This window comes from Anthonomus grandis, chromosome 13 (genome assembly GCF_022605725.1).
Source record: "Anthonomus grandis grandis chromosome 13, icAntGran1.3, whole genome shotgun sequence".
Taxonomy (NCBI): domain Eukaryota; kingdom Metazoa; phylum Arthropoda; class Insecta; order Coleoptera; family Curculionidae; genus Anthonomus; species Anthonomus grandis.
Window position 1 is genome coordinate 5,496,398 of NC_065558.1, and position 24,323 is coordinate 5,520,720.

General features: G+C 32.2%; 1 protein-coding gene across 4 annotated transcripts; it reads left to right on the forward strand.

Moving 5' to 3' along the window:
* Positions 1-4,110: 4,110 nt before the first annotated feature.
* LOC126743590 (G2/mitotic-specific cyclin-B3-like) lies at positions 4,111-20,381 on the forward strand. 4 transcript variants are annotated; one of them, XM_050450752.1, is made up of 7 exons: positions 4,111-4,269; positions 11,069-11,669; positions 16,428-16,698; positions 19,264-19,401; positions 19,454-19,702; positions 19,761-19,935; positions 20,073-20,381. In XM_050450752.1, exons 2-7 carry the CDS (start codon positions 11,122-11,124, stop codon positions 20,231-20,233), a joined length of 1,542 nt encoding a protein of 513 aa, XP_050306709.1. In that variant the 5' UTR covers positions 4,111-4,269; positions 11,069-11,121; the 3' UTR covers positions 20,234-20,381. The 4 variants fall into 4 exon arrangements, with proteins under 4 accessions (XP_050306709.1, XP_050306711.1, XP_050306712.1 ...); XM_050450754.1 differs by having other exon boundaries at positions 19,267-19,401; XM_050450755.1 differs by having other exon boundaries at positions 16,449-16,698.
* The last annotated feature ends 3,942 nt before the right edge of the window (positions 20,382-24,323 follow it).

The following is a 24,323-nucleotide window of genomic DNA, read 5'->3' on the forward strand; positions in this document are numbered from 1 at the left end:
CTCGACATGATTTTCAAAAACTTGCATGAAAAAAATTCTACTTTATTGATTTTCGTGATTTTTTCAATGAAAGCTTAAGAACGTTTCAAAGAATCTTTTAAAACAAAAATTAAACCGATCTGAGCAGCAGAAGTGAAGTTACGGCTCAATTTACTTAAAATTGTTTTCATTCCTCGACATGATTTTTAAAAACTTGCATAAAAAAAAATCTAGTTTATTTATTTTCGTGATTTTTTCATTGAAAGCTTAAGAACGTTACAAAGAATCCTTTAAAACAAAAATTAAACCGATCTGAGCAGCAGAAGTGAAGTTACGGCTCAATTTACTTAAAATTGTTTTCATTCCTCGACATGATTTTCAAAAACTTGCATAAAAAAAATCTACTTTATTGATTTTCGTGATTTTTTCAATGAAAGCTTAAGAACGTTACAAAGAATCTTTTAAAACAAAAATGAAACTGATCTGAGCAGCAGAAGTGAAGTTACGGCTCAATTTACTTAAAATTGTTTTCATTCCTCGACATGATTTTCAAAAAGTTGCATAAAAAAAATTCTACTTTATTGATTTTCGTGATTTTTTCAATGAAAGCTTAAGAACGTTTCAAAGAATCTTTTAAAACAAAAATTAAACCGATCTGAGCAGCAGAAGTGAAGTTACGGCTCAATTTACTTAAAATTGTTTTCATTCCTCGACATGATTTTTAAAAACTTGCATAAAAAAAAATCTAGTTTATTTATTTTCGTGATTTTTTCATTGAAAGCTTAAGAACGTTACAAAGAATCCTTTAAAACAAAAATTAAACCGATCTGAGCAGCAGAAGTGAAGTTACGGCTCAATTTACTTAAAATTGTTTTCATTCCTCGACATGATTTTCAAAAACTTGCATAAAAAAAATCTACTTTATTGATTTTCGTGATTTTTTCAATGAAAGCTTAAGAACGTTACAAAGAATCTTTTAAAACAAAAATTAAACCGATCTAAGCAGTAGAAGTGAAGTTATGACTCAATTTACTTAAAATTGTTTTCATTCCTCGACATGATTTTTAAAAACTTGTATTAAAAAAAAATCTACTTTATCGATTTTCGTGATTTTTTCAATGAAAGATTAAGAACGTAACAAAGAATCTTTTAAAACAAAAATTAAACCGATCTGAGCAGCAGAAGTGAAGTTACGGCTCAATTTACTTAAAATTGTTTTCATTCCTCGACATGATTTTCAAAAACTTGCATTAAAAAAATCTACTTTATTGATTTTCGTGATTTTTTCAATGAAAGCTTAAGAACGTTACAAAGAATCTTTTAAAACAAAAATTAAACCGATCTGAGCAGCAGAAGTGAAGTTATGGCTCAATTTACCTAAAACTGTTTTTACCCCTCGACATGATTTTCAAAAATTTGCATGAAAAAAATTCTACTTTACGGATTTTCGTGATTTTTTCAATGAAAGCTTAAGAACATTACAAAGAATCTTTTAAAACAAAAATTAAACCGATCTGAGCAGCAGAAGTGAAGTTACGGCTCAATTTACTTAAAATTGTTTTCATTCCTCGACATGATTTTCAAAAAGTTGCATAAAAAAAATCTACTTTATTGATTTTCGTGATTTTTTCAATGAAAGCTTAAGAACGTTAAACAAAGAATCTTTTAAAACAAAAATTAAACCGATCTGAGCAGCAGAAGTGAAGTTAGATTTAAAGTTTGAAGTTTTCTCTATTCTTCAAATGAATATCAATTTATTTGACAAAGTTGTTGAAGACTGTATACTGTAATGTTTCATGATATTTAGACCTGCCTTTACAGACAACTTGCCCAACAATAAGAAGTTGGTTACATATTACCTGATGCAATAATTAACCTTAACTGAAACTCTTGACTCTGTAGTAAAGCTCTAAGAGTTTCTAATTTACAAGTTATTTGCGATGCAATGTAGGGCTGTCAGTTTTCTTGCTGGTATTGTCTATAGAGATGATGTAAGATCTACATTCAGAGACTTGGGAATTTTGACACTACCTTGTGCATACATACTTAGATGTCTTTTAAGTTGTTTGTAAAAGAAAGTTCATGGGTATATGAAGAAGAACCAAAGAAGTTATAGGACTATGGTTGGAACCTTTGGTGCGACACTCAAATTACGAGACAGTCAAACCAAAGGTTTTGGTTGGTGGTAAAACTGTTTTGTAATTTCAAGATATAGCTATTAACTAGACAAGAATTTACAAAAGCAGGTTTTCTCTCAATTATTATTGTACAAGATTTTACAACAGACTACCTGTCGAAATTAGGTCACTCAGTCTCAAACATTTTAAATGCAAAAAAAACACAAGTTTTACAACAAAATTCATTTTATTCATATAACGAGTATTTTAATTCTCCATTGTTTAAAAAAAATTGTTTTTGCTAATAATAATCCCAAGCCTATTTTTACCTATTGTCTCTTTTCATATAGTAAGTTGTATATTGATATCGTATTATTTTCTTGACTTGTGTAAAATGTATTAATTTTTTGGCACCACTATCTATCTAATTATAAACCTAAGTTTCTTCATGGTTAGATATCACAACACTATTAAAATATGATATATCGGTAAATTCAGAGTTGAAGGTGATGGTAGTGTTGATACAATAATAGTTGTAAGTAATTGAGATCTTTGATCTTAAATGACTGTTGCCAGCACAAGAAGTCTCCAAGAAATCCATATAATTATGAAGAAACAATCAGTCATGTTGAAGAATAACTTTAAATCATAGGCAAAAGGCCAGCCTATGGTAGCTGATTAGCTAATCAAATTGTTAATAAACAAAATAAATAATAGCAAAATCAGATTTGAACCTTGAAGTACACCTGACATAGCTTTAAATAATTTGGATCTAAAACCTACTAAGTAAGTATAGATAAAATAATGTATTTAATGAAATAGTGATCAATCCTGTGAAAAGTCTTTTGAAAATCAGTGTATATATATAACATCAATCAGAGACTGAGCATCATTAAGACATCTAAGACTGAAAAGGTAGGAAGACAAATTAGTAATACAAGATCAGGCTCTGGAAAAAACCATGGTGATCAAATCAACCGAACATCATACAAAAATATATGAATCAACAATAATAAGACCTTTGTAATGGTCGAACAAAGACACATTCATTATAATATATCAAATATATTTGAAAAATTTAATAAATATCTTAAATCCACTCAAAAATTACTAACCTGGGTAGTGTAATTTACTCTCAGCTTGTATTTTATTTTCTTGAAATTTTAGGTAAACTTGAAGGAGGATTAAAATAAATAATTTAATAATTATACTTGAAATACAAAAATAAAATCAAAGGTTTTTAGTTCCAATTAAGTATCAAGATGTCTCTGACAAATTTAAATATTGAGGATTACTAAAGCTCCCTGAAGACTCCTTTAGGTATCCGGGGTAGTTTAGTGGAAACATTGTAATTGCAATAAACAAACTAATACAATTTTGACTTTAAACAGTATACCAAGTCATGTTTTATTGCAGAAATTATGCATTGATAATATCTAAACTTCTCTCTGAAAATCATGAAATTTTCTTAGGGCCTGTTAGTTTCTTTAGAACAGGTGGTTCCATGGAATTGATTTTATTATGTATGTATAAGCTAAAGGTGACTTACTCCTCGACATTCATTATCACAGCATTTGTAAAGGAAGAATTTCTATGAATTTATTACAGGAACTATGGGGATTTTGCTACTTTTTAGATTCAGAATCAGATGCTATCTATGGCCATTGTATACATGATTGGAAGGTCTGTAAAAATTCTTTTCCAAGGGGTGGTAAACCACCAGTAAGAAAAATTATAGTGTAGTGGCGAATATTACTTTTAACTGTCTGCAAATGAAAAACCTCACGGGATACTTCTTTATTCATGTTAGTCAATAAGAAGAATCTTGAATCTAATTTAATCAAAGCTATAAAAAATTTCTTTTCTCAAAACTCACGTATGTTTACATCCCGTCATTCAATCCAATTTAGAGGTTATGTGAAAACATCTGTTCTTTACAGTTTAACATCTCTAAGCACAGATGGCGTAAGTGCGTCGACCAATAAAATCACCCAATTTTTCTGATGACCAATCACAAGAAACAGCTGAAAATCAAACAATGAAACGGTCGTTTGGTTCAGAAACCGAAAAACGTACGAGCTTTACCGTCTGTCACGTCGTTATGTTGTAACGGACTTTTATGTGCATTTTATATATGATTTTTACAAAAATAAGTGGGTTTTTTAAAAAGTCGGTAAGTCAACTATAATTAACAAACCTTATTGATATCTTTACTTCTGGGACAACCATTGATTTACATAGTAAAACTTCGGGAAGCTCCCTGAAGCTTGCCTCCATTTTTAATCTATTTTTTGTCGTTTTTTTTCATCAGGGATGCTACTAAATTTATATTCAAAAAGGGCATTCAATAATATACAATAAGTTTCATATCAGGCAATCTTAATAATTTCAATATTTATTTGATGAAATCGGTAAAAAGGGCGCCAAAGCTTCCGGTGGGGTGGGTTCAACCATGACATTTGTTTATTTCCCTTAGGTGCATTTAAATGCATATAAACCATTTCCCAGTTCGATACATCAAAATTTAATATTTAAATACCAACCTGACCGACGTTCCACGTGCCTTCAAATTATTTGAACAGTTTTAACGAATTTTTATTTTTTGTTGACATTCCTACCACATAGATCAAGATTATTGTTGTTTTCAGCAGTAAATAAGCATTGATAAGAGCATTTAAATTTAGCGTTCCTGTTCTTATTAGGTAAGTTTGGCTCTGTTAAGTCTTGTGGCAGGCAAATGATTAAGTTTGTATAAGTTACTTCAGGTTTTATTTAAATCTAACCTTAAAAAATGATGTTTTTGTTAGACCACTTCAGATCCAGTACTCTTCTTGAATTATGCTAAAATAACCCATTTCTTAATGGGTAACTAAAAATCCTTCGGTCATCCTCCATTAAATTTATTTAAAAATTAATAATCCTACATGTTTCAGACATATAACATGTCCATCATCAGAGATACAAATTGAGGGTTTTCATGAATACCTACATGTTAATTTAATTAATGTCGATTTGTATCCCTGATGATGGACATTATTAAGGATTATTAATTTTTAAATAAATTTAGTGGAGGATGACCGAAGCATTTTTAGCTACCCATTGACATATTAACTCCACTGGAAGTATGGACTACTTCTTCAACTTCAACCCGTTTCTATTATAATACCAAAACATCCACATCTATACCTTAAAATAGCCAACTTATTTATACAAATTAAAGTGGCAGTATGCATTTTTATATGACATGAAAAGCTTCAAAATGCTCACCTAAAACTGCTTTCTTGTGTGAATTTAATTATTATCTGCAAAATCTTAGATGTGGGTGGCAATTACTTCACAATTTTTTTTATCCTTCCCTATATTTCATCACTATAAATCTACAGTTATAATATCTTGATCTACCACATTTGCTTTGCAACAAATTGGCAGATTGATTGCACTGATATGAAGAAGTGTGCTTGCATTGACGAAATTGACAGGGTTCAATTCATAAAGTACTTTTCTAGACGAGAACCTATGTCAATTGGAAAATACATGTTGACTATGTCACTAATATAATAATTAAAACCTGTGAGCGTCATTTAAATAATTTTATAATTTTTAATACGTTAAAGAAATTCAAAATAGTCCAAAATAATCAAAATAAATCATAAAAATAGAATAAACAACTGGGCGCTTGGGTGACTCCAAAGTAGAGATGTAGACGTGTAGACCTAAAATAATAAAAGTAACCTGAGCACACTTATTTCGTAAAATTAATTAATAAAAAAAAGAAGTTAAGCAAAACTCATTAATATGAAAAATATGAATTAATATGTTTTAAACTTGCTCAGTGATTTTACTTTTACGATAACCATTTAATTCATGTTCACCAACATTTAACGACTTTACTTTAATATCCCAAAATTCATTATTTACCAATTTATTACTTTTATCTGATTGTTAAATGTCCCAGTAACGACAACGTACTGATATTGAATGATATACAATCATTCAATATGCCAAAACGTGAGCACTACATTACTCACAAACCATAGCCAAAATGCTACCAAAAACATTATCATAAAACATGAGATTGAGACAGCAATCTCCGATCTAGACCACTTGACGATAACACACTTTGTACTGAGGGGTGCAATGGACACCAAAACGCGAGGGTCCTCTCCAGATACAAAGCCTTGTTAAATACAAAGAGCTGTGCAATGGTCCCAGACCAGCTCAGTATCTTAACAAAAAACAATAAACAATCGTCACAACAACACAGGCAAGACAAACAACAATCAGTCATTAAAACATTTCATTAATCAAATTTTTAATGAAAAAGGTAAAATATCGGTGTAATCAATAAGATAGAAATAAGCATACTCTGTGATAACACTTACCCTTTCTTGTAGTAAAACACTACATTAAACCAACACAGCTTATTTCACGTCGCAACACCCTTTATTGTTTTTATTAAATAACTTCACTCTTTAGTGACCAAAACTCAAATGAATTTTATAAACCAAATATTTATCTCAGACTCTTTTACTGAAACCCATAAAAATAATTCCCGAGGGGAAACGCTAAGTGTAATCTGTATTTGGTTACTTACGGTACTGCTGAGCTAGCTTTAGTTTTGTAAATATCCTGGACCTCTTTTCGGTCAGACCGATAAATTTCATCTTAATGACTAAGAAAATATTTCAACTCTTTAGAAAATAAACAGGGTCTTACACTAAAAACTTATATTCAAGTTTTATGAACTTGTTTTAAGCTTCAAAATTCTTAAAGTTGTGTAGGTTTCATTAGTTGAATCAATAATTAGTTATGACTAATAAGGTGTAATAATATGAGTTGGTGCAAGTAAAACAACAATTGCTTATCTGTTCATTTCAATTTTCGACCACCTTTTGTTGCTTTGTTGTAAAGCTGTCATAAGATTTATGCAGAAAAGAATATTACATAATTGTAATACAATCAACATTTGTAGCTTTTGCCTGACACTCTGCAGTCCAAAGGCATATTACTTATACAGGTCCTACTGTTTATATTGCATTGCCTGACTTCATTAGAAAGAAGTAGTTTAGAAAGGTTAAACCCAACCCAGTGGATACTAGAAAATAACATTTCTGTGAATTTATACTGAAAAGTGAATGCAAAATAATAATAGTTTAGAGATTTTATAAGTTTCTGGTCTCCTATAGCTTCTGCATCTATAATAAGAGATATTTTACTTTTTTTTGTCATTTAGAATTCAAATAGATGAACATGATACACGGCTTTGTTTGACAAAACAGGGCATTGTGCAACATATTTCTTAGAGGACAATATATTAACATTCATACATGTACTAGTATACAAACATTCTAGTGTGAATAAACCCATCTTTAAGATCCTTTATTTTAATGACTAATGAATGATTATGAGCAAATTGATTTTAACTGAGAAGGATTGTTCCTCCATGAAAATATTGGAAAAGAAGTGCTCTTTGTGGGACTAAAATCTTTTTAAAAATATTATAATTCTCGCATAAACCTATTCTCAAAAAAAGTGATTTATTAATAAGAACAATGGCCTAACCAAATTTGGTTTAAGTGTCTAAATCCTCAATTCATATTCATGTTATTATACCTCAAATCCGCGCTTCTCTATATTATTACTGTTGAAAATGTTTTAAATTGCTTCCCAGTTATAGTCTAATTATGTGTGTCCACTAAAGAGTAAAAAATCTTGATGTTGCAATCTCAAAACTTCTTTACTGCTATTAATTGTAAATATTGCTCACTGTAGCTCACAATTTTTTAAAGAAATACTCCACACTGAGAAAAAAAAACAAGGTAAATTAAATCAACTTTGAACTGTTAAATTAACACTTTAAACATTAAATATGTTCAAGGAATTTTAAATGTTTAACGAAATATTAATAAATGTTAAATAAAAACGATTCATTTAGTAGTTTGAAATTCTTCAATGAACCAAATATTAACAATATAGAGACAGATAGAACTACATGTGTTTTGCTTGTACTATATAGGCATCATCAGATTGACTGTAAGAAAGAAACAGGAATAATCAGCTTTACGAACACATCCAATTTTTCTAGAAGATCCAATTTTTTACCTTTAGGACATTCATTTAATACATTTACATTCCCATGTATGCTAGTAGAAGGTCCTACAGATAGACAAAGTCTCATAGCATAGACTGAAGAATAGTCCGTTAAATTTTAAAAAGTTTTGTTCCAGCAAGGTTATCGGATTTCATGATTAGGGTTAAAAATTGGCAATTTCTGTGTAATATCACCTAAAAAATGACAGGACTTTTGGTGAAAATTCTGAAAAAAATCTTTTCTGTGATTTCGGAAAATGCTCAAAAAATGTGCAGTTGAATACTTCCAGGCAGTTGAGTGAAGTCAATCATCTCACAGTGAACACACAGAGTAACTAACTCAACTGCCTGGAAGAATATTTTAATTTCTTCCAGGCAGTTGAGTGAATTCAATCAATTCACAGTGAATCTATAAAACTTAATATAATAAATCAGATATTTTTTTAAATAAATGTTAAAGTTATTGACAAGGGAACATTTTCACTTATTTTCTCCACCCACCAATAAATTGTAAAAGTGGTAGAGATGTTGGGAAAATTCTGAAAAAGTTAAGTAGGGCAATAATTTATTAATGTATCAAGGGGAGATAACATAAGTGAAAATATTCCCTTGTCTATGTCTTGTGAAAACATCCGAAATAATTCAGATGTGTTCATAATAAAAACACGATTAAAAATGCTGTCGACACTATCTACCTGAGAATTCAGGGAACCCCAATCTTGGTATACTGTAATGCTGTGTAATAAGTTAGTAGGTTTTAAAAGAAGGTTCAATTTTGTTACCTTGCAAACGAATCTGGACCTGAAAATATACAGGGAGTTGGTCAGAGAGTCATTATTTACACAAAAAAAGTATTTTTATTGGAAAAATATGAAAATGTTGATAAGTGTGATGTTAACAGATCACACTCATAAATTTTTTAGCAGAGTTTACCTGATGAAGCTCTGGGCTCAATGGTTCATGCTATAAATGTTTTTTTTGATGCAACATTTCCAAGTAATTTTAAGGTTTCCCTTGTGACACCTTTCTTTAAAGGTGACAAACCAAATGACCCCATAAATTACAGACCCATTTCACTTTTGCCCTGCCTGTCTAAGGTTTTTGGGAAACTGGTCAAAGTAAGAACTAAAAATAACATATTAAGTGAATGTCAATTTGATTTTCGAGAGCGCACTAGCACAAGAGATGCAATGTTTTTATTCCTTTATACTTGAGCTTGAATGATGGTCAGTTTGCTGCAGCAGTATTCTGTGACTTCTCTAAAGCCTTTGACTGTCAACCATGGAATACTGCTCAGTAAGCTTTTTAGATATGGGTTTAGGGGAGTTGCTCTAGAATGGCTTAAATATTTTTTGTCAGACAGAAAATAGTCTGGTCAGTCAAATGACACTTTGTCTCAGCTTTTTGTAGTGAGCCATGGAGTTGCTCAGGGTTTGATTCTCTCTCCCATTTTATTTCTATTGTATATAAATGACCTGGCATCTCTCCAGATAAGAGGATTCTTTGCTATTTTTGCAGATGACACCATCATCTTATGGGCAGACAATAATAAATGCACATTAACAAGAACAATTTCTGAAGATTTTGTTTATTAATGGTTAAACAGTGTTTTGTCTTTAAATATAGATAAGACTGAATTGTTAAGTTTTAAGTTTGTATTTTCAAACTGATGATAAACTGAAGTTTTGTGGCCATATATCAGTTCAACTCATTGAGGCAAAAACTGGCTAGAGGATGTTATGCTGTTCGAGTGATTTCATTCAAATGAAATCGGTCTACTTTTCTTTGATGGAAAGTCACTTACGGTAAAGAATAGCATTTTTGGGTTGCTGTAGTCAAGGGCTTTTTAACTCTGTGTTTGCTTATTTTGCAAAAAAGAGCCATTAGATATATGTGTCATAGATCTCCACAGGACTCATGTAGACCCCAACTTAAAGATTTAAAAATACTTACCTTGTGTTGCTTGTTTACTGTTGAGTCTGCTTGCCTAATATATAAAAAATATAAATCATATCTTATAAATACTGGCTCCTCAAAACATTACAATACCACACAATATTCCAATGCAAACCCCGAAAAGTGAACGAACATGGAATTCCCTTACATACTTGAGCATTAAAATTTTTAACCATCCTCCAAATTGCATCAAAGCCTCTAAAAGTCCTCCTCGCTTTAAAAAGTCCTTAACGGAACTGCTTAAAAGCAAGTATCAAGAGTTTTTTGAAGATAATTGGGAATAGGCCCGAATAATTAATAAAGATTTAAACGTTAGATTTTTTGTCATGTTATATTTTATATTATTTTTGTGATGTTACTCTCATAAAATTTTAACTCATTTCGTCTTGAATTTTAAATTAAATTTTGTGTTATTATTGTTTTTGCTACTATATGTTGAACTTTTTTTTTTAAATTATGTGTTAGTAATATGTCGATTTATGTTCATGTTTTATATTATAAGTAGCTTTATCAACAATATTTATGACAATAAAGCATGTTTTAAATCAGTTTCAAATTAAATTGATCAGTTTTCAAGGTGCTTTCTTAAAAAGTTTTTGTCAACCCCAAATTCTTTGCTGCTTCCTCAAAATTTCACAAAGCATTTATATTAGCAGATTAGGGTAGGTCAAGGCCCCCAGCCCTCATTGTCTTCTTACAAAAACCGGGAGGGTTGCGCCTGAGAAAAGTCACATAGGCCCGGGTCGGTCGGTCGGTCGGTCGGGCTGGTATTCTTTACCTGCCGTTTAGTCATATTTAATTTATTGAAAAAAACCATCACGTTTAATAGGATTATTTTCCGCCGGTAGTTTTAAAAGAGGTATTTAGCCAGTGACTGTAGTTTTTCCTTGAAGTTATGTTGTTTTAATGCTATTATGGATTTTCAGACTATATCCAAACATTTACCAAAAATATCGACGTCAACCGACCAGACAGAGAAATGGCTCCTCCAAAGGTAGCCCTCAGAGTAAACACCGGAATAACGACCAGAACCAGAACGATCCACTGCTCCAACCCCCATCAAATGGAAACCTTAAATAAAGGCATAGGCGACAAGATCAACAAAATAATCAGGGGCAAACGGAAGGCGGATTGTTCCCCGTCAAAAGATAAAATCGTCAAAAGAAGCGCCTTGGGCGATTTAACGAACAATGGAGAGAACAATACAAACACGGACGGCGGCGCAAAAATCGCCAAAACTATCAAGAAATTAACGGTGCAATCGAAAGTGTTACCGTCGGTAAAAACGGTGCAACAGAAACGGAAACCTAATGAAAATTTGGCGCCGCCGTCCGCTCCCGTTGCTAATAAAATCACCACGAGGGCCACCAGTAAAGTGCCGACGGTGTATCCGAGTCAAACGGCTGTGAAACCGAAAGAGAAGGAAAAGGGGACCGGGGTGGTCGCTACCACTAAAAAGAGGCTCAGCAATGAATTTGAAAAAACTGATAAGGAGGAGTCATTGTATAGTAGCGCCTTGGAAGAAATGTAAGTGCTAGTAAATTTGTTAGTAAAGTAGTTTGGAATTGATGGTTTTAATACTGTTATTGGTGCACAAAAATAGTTTTACCACTCGGACACTTTTGAATGTCCCTGAATAAGAAACATTAATTTTTTTGAAAGTTCCTGGGAGTACTTCCACTTTATTGCAAAATACAGAATCTGTGTCCCTTTTTGGTTGTAACTGCAAGGTATCTCCCTTACTATTAAAGAGAACTTTTAGAGAGCTTTTAAAGACGATATCATATTTTAGACCTGTATAAGTTACTAAAAAAAAATACCATGATTAGATCTTTATGTAGGGTTTTATATAGTCGGAAAAAACAAGTCATTCCACAGTATACAACATGCCCAAGATAAGTAGGGCCAGTACAAGGATCTCCGCAACCATGAAAGATAGCAATTTAGCGGCTTGGAGTGCTCAATAATACGCGGCTTTAAAATCTAAAAAATATTTCCGAAAAAAATTAAATTTTCAAAAAAAAATTTTTTTCTGCTGAGTGTATTAGAGAAATAAATGACTTATAGTCACTTTTTTCCCTCTTTAAGATGCCGTTATAAAATTTTTAATCCGACGTTTCGTCTTCAGGCCACCATAATTTTTTTTTCAAATACAGACCTGGTTTTTCGATATCAAATATTAAAAGTGCTTTTAATTTCGATTTCAACGGTATATTAACGTAATTCAACGGATTTAAACGGCTTTAAATGAGAAAAAGTGTTCTGCTCTTACTGGAAAACCTTAAATTTCAACCAGTATCATATTGGAAATTATGATCTTAGTTGAGTCAGTGAGGTTTAAGACCTGACTGTTCTATTTTAGTCTAACTTCAAGTTTAATAGTCATTTCTACATCCTTGAAGCATTGGGTTTTCTTATCTGCAATACTAACGACTTCAAAAGACCTCAGCTTGAATATGCCTCTCAAATATGGATGCCTTTAGAATCTGTGCACATAGACCAAATAGAGAAAGTCCAAAAAAAGGTTTCTGCAGTTTATGTTTTGAATAATAACTCTTATCCATACAAAGTGTCTTATAAAAGTATGCTGGACAGTTTTAAAACTCTTTTAAATAGAAGAAAGACAAAAGCTGTGATATTTTTATACAATATATTAAATAACTTCCAACTATAAAGACTGTAACTTGGTCAATTATATTCAACTAAATGTACCAAAAATTAATCTTAGGTTTCCAAATGATCAAAAATTCTTTAATGATCCAAATATCAACTTATCCCTATTTAACTGAGTGATGACTGTTGCAAATGAAGTTTTTACTCAAGCTAAGATAGACAGTTTGAGTACTTCTTTAAAAGATTTGCAACCTTTACTGTGATTTTCCATTTAACTATTATATTTGAGTTGGGAATACTATACCAGATTAAGACCCCTTTTGTGATTGTTCTTGTTTCTTTTTTATCTCTGTTAATTATTTATAAGTTTTATATTATATTCTTATTATAATTTTTATTTTTTAAGTTACATTATCTCCTGTTTTAAATTTAATGCTTAATTAATCTGTAACTTAGGACTTTACATGTAATTACCAACTTCATGGTGTTTGTAGAGTATTGCAATAAAAAAAAAACAAGTTGTAGTTCAATCATGTTTTAGAACTTTTTTAAGCATTCTTAAATATTTTCCATGCTTCAGAAGAAAGTAGGCTTCGGAAACAAAATGGTAGTCATAGAGATGCTTGAGTTTGACATTAACTTATGAATTATTTCACTGTACACTTTACATATTTCAATTTATTTTGTAAAAAAGTTTTTAAATGAAAGAAAATCTGATATTCAAATTCAAAGTTTTATGGTGCAACAGGAAACAAATCCTAAAGTCAATTATTGAAATACCAACAGATAATACAATAAATTCAGTAGTGCAACAAATAACATTGGGTCATATTAATAAAGTGAAGCACATGCTTTTACTCTACCTCCGTCTTTTTTTGTTGCATTAAATCGAAATGTGTTTATCTCAAAAAACTCAAGCAAAAAGCATGTGCTCCTGTTTTATTCATATGAGCCAATATCAAACTCATTAACTGGTACAATATGAAACTAACAGGTAGGCGTTACATTAAATACCTTAAACAACTAATTCCATCTGAAACAGCAGGTTTGAATTATTCAAGCTTGTGCCAAACAGATCAACAACATCAATCTGTAATTGAACGTCATTGAACCAGTTGCATGCTTTACATATAGGCTCTTTCTTGGCCAATTTCGTGCCATAAGTGTCAAGAGAAAATACACTGTGTCCTCTTGTATGGATGTAGGGAATAGCAAAATTCAAAGCTGATAGGACGTCTAGAGATTCAGTTTGATTGTTACATATTTTAAATAAAAACACCAAACTACCACTAACAGTAGATTGCTGAAGAGACGGTGCATCAAACCTTGAAAACAATAATAAAATCCCTCAGGGTATACACCATCCAACTTAAAACTAATATATTTGGAACATTTTCGTTGAACTGATTCCAGCCTGTGAATATGCACTGCATAATTAGGAAACCATACTAGAGAGGCATACAGTAGGTGTGATTTCACTAGAGAGTTAAACGAAATTAACCTGCTTGAAGTATTAGAAAATAGTTCTGTTAATCTTATAATGAAGCCTAGGGTCTTTAAGGAAGATCTTGTGATGGATGAGTATTAAAGGTAAGCTTTTTATCAACACAGACCCCCAGGGCACCAACAGAGTCACAATTTGGATGTGTGGTATCATTTATTAATTAACCGAAGTCAATCTCACCTTTGAGCAAGGAAATTGACATCTTCTTATATTTCTGAAGATTAAGTGGTAGTCTGTATAATTCCACACCATTCAAAATAATAAGCTATCGAGCTCAGCCTGAAGCTGCATGCAGTCACAAGACGAAAAATCTTCATGCCAATACTTGTGGAAATGTCATTGATAAAACAAAAATTGATAAAAAAAAAATTAGATGATGGAAACCCATTAAAGTTCACAAATTGCAGTCTATCTACTAGGTAGGAGATAAAAAGCTTTATTAGATGTTCATAAACACCGATTTTATAAAGCTTTTTCGAAAGAATTCTAAAGATATGCTAGCTTGTTACGTTTTAAGTTATCGAAATTGTTATAACACGAATCAGATGTATTTGAACCAGAGAAGCGGCAGAGAGCCTTCAGTAAGTTAGAACATAATCTGAAAGGATACAGGTATATAAAAATACGAGTTTCAGCCCTATAAATTCAGACTTTGTCAAGCCCAAGTCATGCAGAGAGGCGTCGGACATTTTGCGAGTGGTACACAAGAAAATGTCTAACCAGATCATCTGATCTAATGAAAGCATAGTAACGAAAGATGGTATTTTCAATAGAAGAAATCGGCATTATTGGGCCACAGAAAATCCTCGTTTAGTGAAAGAAGTACGACACCAAGGGCGTTTTGGATTCAATATGTGAGCTGGTATTGTGAGAATAAGAATTGTAGGTCCTTTCAATTACCACCATAATTTAAATTATGAGCATTACCTTGAATTACTGCAAAACGATGTAGAGGAAGCTTTAGATAATTTTCCTCTTGCAGAAATTCGAAACCATTGGTTTTAACAAGATGGAGCACCTGCTCATAATACCAGATTAGTTAGGGAATATCTATTTAACTAGATTTGCAACAAGAGATATCAGCATATCAGAACGCAATAGCCAGCACGTTCCCCCGACATTACTCCCCTTAGATTTCTTTCTTTGAGGCATTGTTGAAAATTAAGTTTACAAAAACAATTTTGAAGAACTTCGAAGATTGGTTTTCAACGCTTTTGAGCGTATAACACCATTGATGCTCAATAATGGGTTAAAATCCACGATAAGGAGATACTCTTTATGCTTAGAAAATGGAGGAAATCTTTTTGAACATCTACTACCGACCTAGATTCTTATATGTTGGACTTTTACTGTTACTGTTATTCTACTAAATTAGTTGTACCGAGTAAACGTTAGATTGATTTTTTTCAATATTATTATTATTCTAAATATTTTAGGCATAAAAACATGAAAAAGCATGTCTCTATGATGATCATTTTTTAAAAGTCTACTGTCTTCTGAGGTATCGAAGATATTTAATATTGCTTGAAGATATTCAATAATGCTTGAAAAAGGTGTAAAAGACGATTGAACTACAACTGGTGATACACCGTTGAATTCTGAATTAAAAGCACTTTTAATATTTGATATCGAAAAGTCCGTATTTGAAAAAAAAGTTGGTGATAATGGCCCGAAGACGAAACGTTGGATCTAAAATTTAATAACGGCATCTTGAAGAGGGAAGGAAGTAGCTATGAGAAAGTGTCATTTACTTTCAAGAATCTTTTGTAACAACTCAAAGCAGCAAATATTAAATTTTTTAGATTTTAAAGCGGCTAGTTATTGGGCACCCAAAGCCGCTAAATTCTTCCCATTTAACCAACTTTCTCTCTCATGGTTACGGAGATCCCTGTACTGGCACTCCTTATCTTAGGCACGTTGTATAAGCCAAATTTGCTCTTGCTTTAGTTCAACATCCTGCATTTTTTTGATGTTTCTTAGTGAGAGTGATAAAACTAATATTGTCAAGCCTCTCTAGTACACCTATCATAAGCATGACACATGTCGAGATCCGCATTAAGTTTAGTCAGTTTTCGTTGCCTATTATTCCAATCTCAGCATGAAGATTACTAACAAAATCCCACCACGCGTACATCCTCGACTGACAGCACCCACATGTGGCTTTCTAGTAACGATTCTACGTACTTCAGCGCGAAAAGACCGGTCACTAGATCCTCAAAGGCGTCCACCGGTTCCCTGGACGATTCCCTCAAGGACAGCACCTGTAGCAAAGAATCTAACAGTTTATCCTTTGTGGCGCAACAACTGCAGACGAAACTCAATTTGGGCGCACACGACGTTCCCGAGGGAGTGACTGACTATGACAAGGAGAATTGGGACGATGTGTATCAGGTGTCGCATTATGCCATGGATATATTTAATTATTATAGGGAGAAGGAGGTAGGTGTCTGTCTGGTCGTCCCACAGCGGAACGGCTATATGGAGATATCCGTGTCATATTTTATAAATTATTCATATATACATTGAGGTAATAGGTGTTTCGGTTAATAATATATTATTATAGTATTGTCATACAAAAACAGAATATTTTAATTACCAAAGTATTAATAGCCATCGTTAAGGATGACTTTTTCTCTTCTTTCTGCCAAGGAATTGATTCCTTGTCAAAATAAGAGTTCATTTTTGGAAGCTAATCCAATTTTCAGCTGTTTGAAAGAGTGGAAATGTTGTTCAGAAAGTCCCTGGGCGTTCTCTGAACGTATTTCCTTCAAATCTCGCCAACCATTCTTCAAGTTTGCCCGTTAACAGGCTGTAGTCCAACTTGTCAAATGCTTTTGACAGGTCAGTGTGTATGACACCCATTTGGGAAGAGAGTTTCACAAATAATTTGCGTGGTAAAAGTTAATCGTTGTGTATCGGTCTTTCAAAAAACCATGCTGATAAACAGACATTTTATTTTTTTGTAATTCTCTTGTTTCAAACCTTCTAAACACACTAGTGTTTTTCATACACACTTTACTGTACTTATATACCTGTAACGCTAGCTCCAAACAAAATCGACTTAACCGAACAATTATTATTAACCGAGACACCTATTAAAAAAATATATTTGTCAAAATGTAATCCTGTATACCGGTCGGTCCAAGGAAGGCCTTGGGTTGTGTCCTTTTGATGTTGGTCACTGTGAACATTTCCAGTGTTGCCAACAAAAAATATATTAAGTAATGAAGTTGACAACGTTGACGTTTGACGTGTGACCTGTCACGAACTAAATTAATTTTTTTGATTGTCATTGTTTTTAAACCACCATTGGGATTCTAAAATTACGACTCGATATGACTGATTTTAAATAACATTGTCAATTGTGAGTATTGCGGATTGCCTAGTTTTTGGCGATTTGTAAACGACGCTTGGGTATATCGTCTGCAACATGCGATGTAGGTAATGTATCACAATCCTTATTTAAACGTAGAAAGAGAAAGAATAGAAACTTAGAAAATTGATATTTTGCATCTAGATGAATTAAAAAATCACAGTAATATATTCTTTACTTTTTTGTACATATTTATAATAACCCTGTACTAAAATTTCACATGGTGAACATTTTTACTGATTGCGCCCATTAATTACATTTTTGCCGCCCAATGTCATTCTTCCAGTAAGTTTTTTTCAAAAACATAGCGGAAAAGTGGTATAACTTGGAGAGTTATATCACTTTTCCTCGTAAAAGTTAACCAAATTTCACAAAACTGATGAACCAAAGAAAAATAATAGCTGTAGGATGTTTACTATAATATCTATTACTGATAAAAGTGTTCAAAAAATATAGAGCTTGAAGAGCACAACATTACTACTACTTATCTTACATACTAAATTTACAGTAAGGAGAGTAAGAACAAGTTATTAAACAAATTAATCTTCATCAGAATCGGATAATGGACCACTGGCAGCAGCATCTTCTTCTGTCAGTAAGTCCAGGAAGAACTGATGCTGAATCGGGGTAATCCACTGAAGAAGTTCTATTATATCTTTTTTCTTAGCTACAGTAACTGATCTACACACTACGTACCATAACACTAAAAAAACCTGACTAAACAAGAAAAAGCGAGTTTAATAGGACCTGGCGCGACATCGGAACAGCGTGGTGCCTTGACTTATACTACTATTCCAGCAAACGAATCCATTATGTTGAGAGGAATAACGTTAGGAAGCTCTTATCTTAGCTAAGTTAAAATTTTGACTTATACCAGTTTTCAACTGAATATATTAGACCAGTAGAAACATAATTAATGGTATAACTCAAAAATTAAAAAATACTGACATACCACTTTTCCTCTGAGCGGCTCATATAATGTAAAGAGTGTTTTGAGTTATTTTTACTATATAAATCCTTGGTAATTACAAACCCTCATAAAATCATCTATATTTTAATTTTTATAGATGGTTGTACCTATTAATGTGGACACACTGTACATAGAAGGAAAGTATAAGTTGAAGTAGTAAAAATAAAAAGAAAATAAAAGTGTTTTTAACTGAATTTTGAATAAGTAAATACAATCGAACATTTAAATGAGGGCATGCATCTATCCCAAGTTAATTAAAGCTTTGTCTCAAGGATTAGGTGGGGATTACTTTCTTTCATTAATTTTAAAAATGAAATTCTTAAAGATGTATAAGAAAAATCACAGATGTAACAAATGTAACTTTCTATTTTGTATTTGTAAACATAACCTCTTAAAAACTGTAATTGTTTTTTTTGCTTCCCTACAATTGGCACAACTGAAATTTGTCAGAGTGACCAACATCGAAAGAACACAATCACGCAAAATGGCGGCCCCCTAGTAGTGGTCATTTACTTTTCATTGAATTGGCAGTCCAGGTATATTTATTACGTTATTTACGTAAAAGAGATCGATAGCAAGCCTCTGATTTTGTGCTAAGCCGTTCCACTGTGCCTCCTCTAGTCCTTTTGGTTTTTAAGGAATAAAATTGTTTTTTTTTTAGAAGGATTTTCAAGTAGGTGACTATATGGACAAACAAGTGTGCCTGACAAAATGGATGAGGTCCCTATTGGTGGACTGGATGGTTGAAATCCAGGAAAGTTTCGAACTGAACCACGAAACTTTATATCTGGGCGTTAAGGCAAGTTGGTGGCATTGGTGGAAAGTTTCGTTTCATTAACAAGAGGTTTTAGCTGGTTGACATGTACCTTGATAGAGTGGTGGTGTCGAAGGAAACGTTGCAATTGGTCGGCGCGGCGAGTATGTTCGTCGCTAGTAAATTTGACGAGAGAATTCCGCCGATGATCGACGATTTTCTGTACATCTGCGACGGGGCATATAACAGAAGGGAAATGATTAGGATGGAGATAAATCTGATAAAAGTTATCGGGTTTAACTTGGGCATTCCAATAAGTTATAGGTTTTTAAGGAGATATGCCAGGGTAGGAGTTTTAGTGGTATTATTAGGTGCATGTTGTTAAACAGTTGCGCTACTTTTAGTGTGGCAAAGTCACTATGCCAGTTTTGACTTTGGCGAGGTATATACTGGAATTTTCTCTTATGGAATATGAAACTATAAGGATAAAGGACTCACTGCTGGCCGCTGCTAGTTTATATTTGGCCTTAAGGATGAAAAAAGTTAGTATGTGGACTCCTACACTGGAATTTTACACTGGTGAGTGTTTCATGTTTTATCAATGATTCTGTGGTAAATTTTATACTTTTGGAGCCTTGTAGCTACAAAAAAGTGCATCATTTACTTTTTCTAGTTCAAGGAAACGTAAAGCTCGATTTTAACGCGTTTATTTTTAGGTTACAAACTAGACGATATCAAAAACACCGTTTTACTATTAAACAAAAGTATTAGTAAACCGGCGAAATCCCAAATAATGACGGTGAAGAACAAATACTCTCACAAAATATTTTTCGAGGTGGCGAAAACGCCCGTAATCAAAGATGAAGACTTGTTTTAATTCTCAACTAGATAGAACAATAATTATTATTTAATTTTTAACACTCGAACAATGTCATTTTATATACATACGTTTCTTTTTTAACACTTGCTCAGTTTGAGTGTATTTTTAAGTTTTATTAAAAATATAGAATATTTATGACGATTGACTGAAGTGTTTCTTAAGATGTGCAGACTGGTGAACGACAAACGTGAAGTGTTTTGATTGTTGCAAATCAACATGAGCAGATTTGTAATTTCGTGTATTAACTTAATAATTTAGCTAAAAAGTGGATTACTAACTCAGGGAAGAAAAATGAATGCCTACGATCGCTTGGGTGCCAAAGTACATGCGATCTGAGCATTCTTTATTTCCTCCCGATTAGTAAACTATTTTTCTGTTTTCCTAGGAAGAAACGAGGCAACAAAAGTGTCAGTTTTCCCCTAAAGCGTTTATTTTGTATTTTGTTGAGAACCTTATGTTAATAAATGTAATATTTTTTTGGGATTATTTTGATTTTTATTTTATCCTTAGGACATCCTTGGAGTACTAATAACCATGCCTTTTTTATTATACACGTTTGGCGAGTTGAATCTTAAGGGGGATTTGCACGGTTCCAGTAGCTTGAATAAGTACTAAAGCCAGTAACTAAAATAAATTTTTATTTCTTCAAGTGGTTGTCTACACGCATTTTAGTGTTTTGGAGGTAGTAGTAATATTTAGCGTTCAAAGAGTTTACCACTTTTAAAATGGCACCAAGTACAGTTGTTAGATTATCTATTCAAAAATGCATTTTGAGTATATGTGGAGAATTATCTAATATTTTATCAGAAGAAATTGACAAAGAAAAGCGTTGTTGGGTTCGACAATGGATATCTCGTAGAGAAACACACGGCGCGTCTTCCACATTATTGGTTGAACTGGCCAAGGAAGATCCAGAAGAATATCGAAACTGTATGCGGATGACAAAATTACAATTCACTGAATAACTTTCCAAAACTGCTCCCAGAGCTGTTCAAATCTTTATGCAATTCTATATTATATTCCGATGGTACATCTGAATAAATGGTATATGCAGATGATTGTACTGATGAAGAAGTCTAACCGTCAGGTGACTGCATAGGTGTGGCAATGTACTTTGAAGCATGTGATGCAGGTAGTCTTTCTGATCCTCTCTCGTTAATCCCTCGGTACTTTCTCGAATTATAGATGATGTCTTTCTCCTGTAAATCTTGTACTTTAAATGAGGTAAGCACAGATTATATTTGTTCTTGGGCCCTTATAGCTGATATGGGCCTTATTTAATCCCATTACCACTGGTACTTCTTCCACTTGTGTGTCGTTGTCATCGGGCATTTCTTCAGAGTGGACCTGAAAACCAAAATTAGGAAAATGTATACACTAAAGGACAATAATAACGCATCACCTATAAAATTATATATTTTTTAAATTAATTTTCTACATGGAACTTTCCTAGTTGTTATGGCGCTATAGACGGAAAGCACGTTGTTATTCGCGCACAAAGTCACTGTGAAAGTGAATTTTTTAATTATAAGGGTACAAACAGCATCATTTTATTAGCAGTTGTTGATCATAATTACTGTTTCCGCTACATTAATGTCGGATCTACTGGACAACAGTCAGATGGGGCGGTTTTTCAACAATCTTCTATATTGGAAGCAATAGAGCATGGTTTATTACCCGATGATGGGTGCTTGGTTGGCGATGATGCATTTCCATTGAAAACTTACCTATTAAAGCCTTATAAAAGAACACTTACGAAGGAACAAAAAATTTTCAATTACCGCCTCTCGAGAGCAAGACGGATTGTGGAAAATTCGTTTGGAATAATGATTAGCAGATTTCGAATTTTTGAGAAACCTATCGCATGCTCTCCAGAAACTGCTGACAAAATTAATTAAGTTTGTTGTGCATTACATAACTGGCTTAGAAAGACTTTAAGTTAAAGCTTGGGAATTTCTACAGATTACATATAGCTGATAATAAATAATACTAACAGCAATAATAAGTCGTAAAGACAAACTTAAAGCAAAAAAATAAAACACATCAATAGTCAATCAAAGGATTTATTTGATTAATGTTGAATATTCTTCAACAAAAAAATTAAATCACAACTATAATTCTGCATTTGGCTTAAGAGATGCCGTTTCATTCCTAGCGAATATAAAAATTACCTTTAATTTAAACAATTCTTTAGTGTGCGATTAGACTTTTTCAAATAAATATGGAGGGGTTTTAAATTTAAGAACTTTATTTTAAAAAAAATGTATAAGTTTCTTCGCCAACCCATACTCAACCAGTTTTGCTTCAGTTATTTGGTCACAACAGACAATGGTACATATTGATATGGCTGCGAAAAATTACAAAAGAAATTTTTTAAGACATCACATACCTATTCTCACATGATCTCATATGAAAGTATGCTGACTGAACTTAATATGGTTAGAGTAAGTATTAGATGTACTAGTTATTTTTAATATTGTTAATAATTTAAAGTATAAAAAATGTTACCTAATTAATAACATATCTTTTGTAGTTCCTAAAACAAACTTGAGAATAAAAGGCAAGAGCCTCTTCCAATTACAAGTAGTTCTCCTATAAATGGAATGATGTATGAAAGTAATACAATCATACTAAAATTGATTTAGATTTTTTTAATAGCTCTGTAAGGCAAATTCGATCTGTGATTTTTGAGCAATCTAGTCTCATTTTTATCTATTCTGTATTATTTTTAATTAGTTTATATAGGGACCTATTTGTTTTTTCTGTTTTATACCAGTAAGCATTCTTGACATCTAATTACATTTCCAATGTGTTTGTATGAGTCCATAATAAAAAAATAAGCCTTAGACGAGAGTTTTGAATTCTAGTTGCATCAGTATAATCAAGACCGTAGATGGAGGATCGTGTCATAGGAGTTTAATGGTGATAAAATCAATAACAAATTACATTGCATTTTTTTAGAGCTTAAAAAGAGCCTAAGAAAATATAGGTTTCAGAGTAGAATAGGTGCCCATTTCTTAGTGACGTTAATAGCTATGTTAATAATAAAGTCCTATATTTTTAGCAAATGTTTTAAACGATACAGAATTATTGTTTACGCGTAAATTAATTCCATGATATATGCTCGGTGATTATCACTTATGAATGGTAATTCATTTTTAGGAGCCGCTTTTCGGGCTCATTTATAATTAGAAAAAATAAAATTTTAATGTAATATATTTAAATCTTAATTTATCCATTGATTAGCATCAGCTACTTCCTACTTACTAATCCCAATAATGGGATGCCAAGTATATCAAATACTTTACCATCAAGTAGGTATTTATTCCGAAGCCAAAATATTAAATCCTATATATATATTGTAATATAGCCAATAATATTTTATGGTTTACCATGTCAAAAGCCTTTGTGAAGTCAACGAGCATCATAATTGATTATTTTCAAGAGCCTTAAATATGTGGCACAACTATAAAATCTCTACGAAATCCAGATTGAGGCTCGGATAGCAGATTCATACTTTTGTTTAAATATTCCAATATTTAGTTCTAATACCTTTAAGAATATAGATATATAACGAATTTGATTAAATTCAGTTTGATTTTTTATTTTAGGGAGGGTTATAACATTGGTTTCTTTCCATTATTCAGGGAAATAACTGTTGTCCAAACAGACATTTATATGTAATATGAGTAGGTGCGAATCGAGAATGGCAGGGCAACATAGCATAATAAGATTTATATATTTTAGATATTTGTTACTGTATTTTATATTATATTTCTCAAAACTATAGAAAATAAGTTTTGAGACAGTGAGGAATATTTTTCCAATAAAGTGGCCGTTCAAGAGAATTATTTTAGTTCCCAGTGAACAGCACCAATAAGCTAAGCCATATAAAACTAAAAAATACGTGCACAAATCTTTAGTTTATTTTTTATCACTTAAAAAATGAATCTTTGGAATATATATCTCAATTAAAAAAGAAAATAAGTAGTTCATAAATAAACAAATAAATGTTTCCTCACCTTTTCTGACTCGTTGACCTTAAACCGTGACGTTAAGTCAACATGACAGCAAAGTAAGTGAAAGT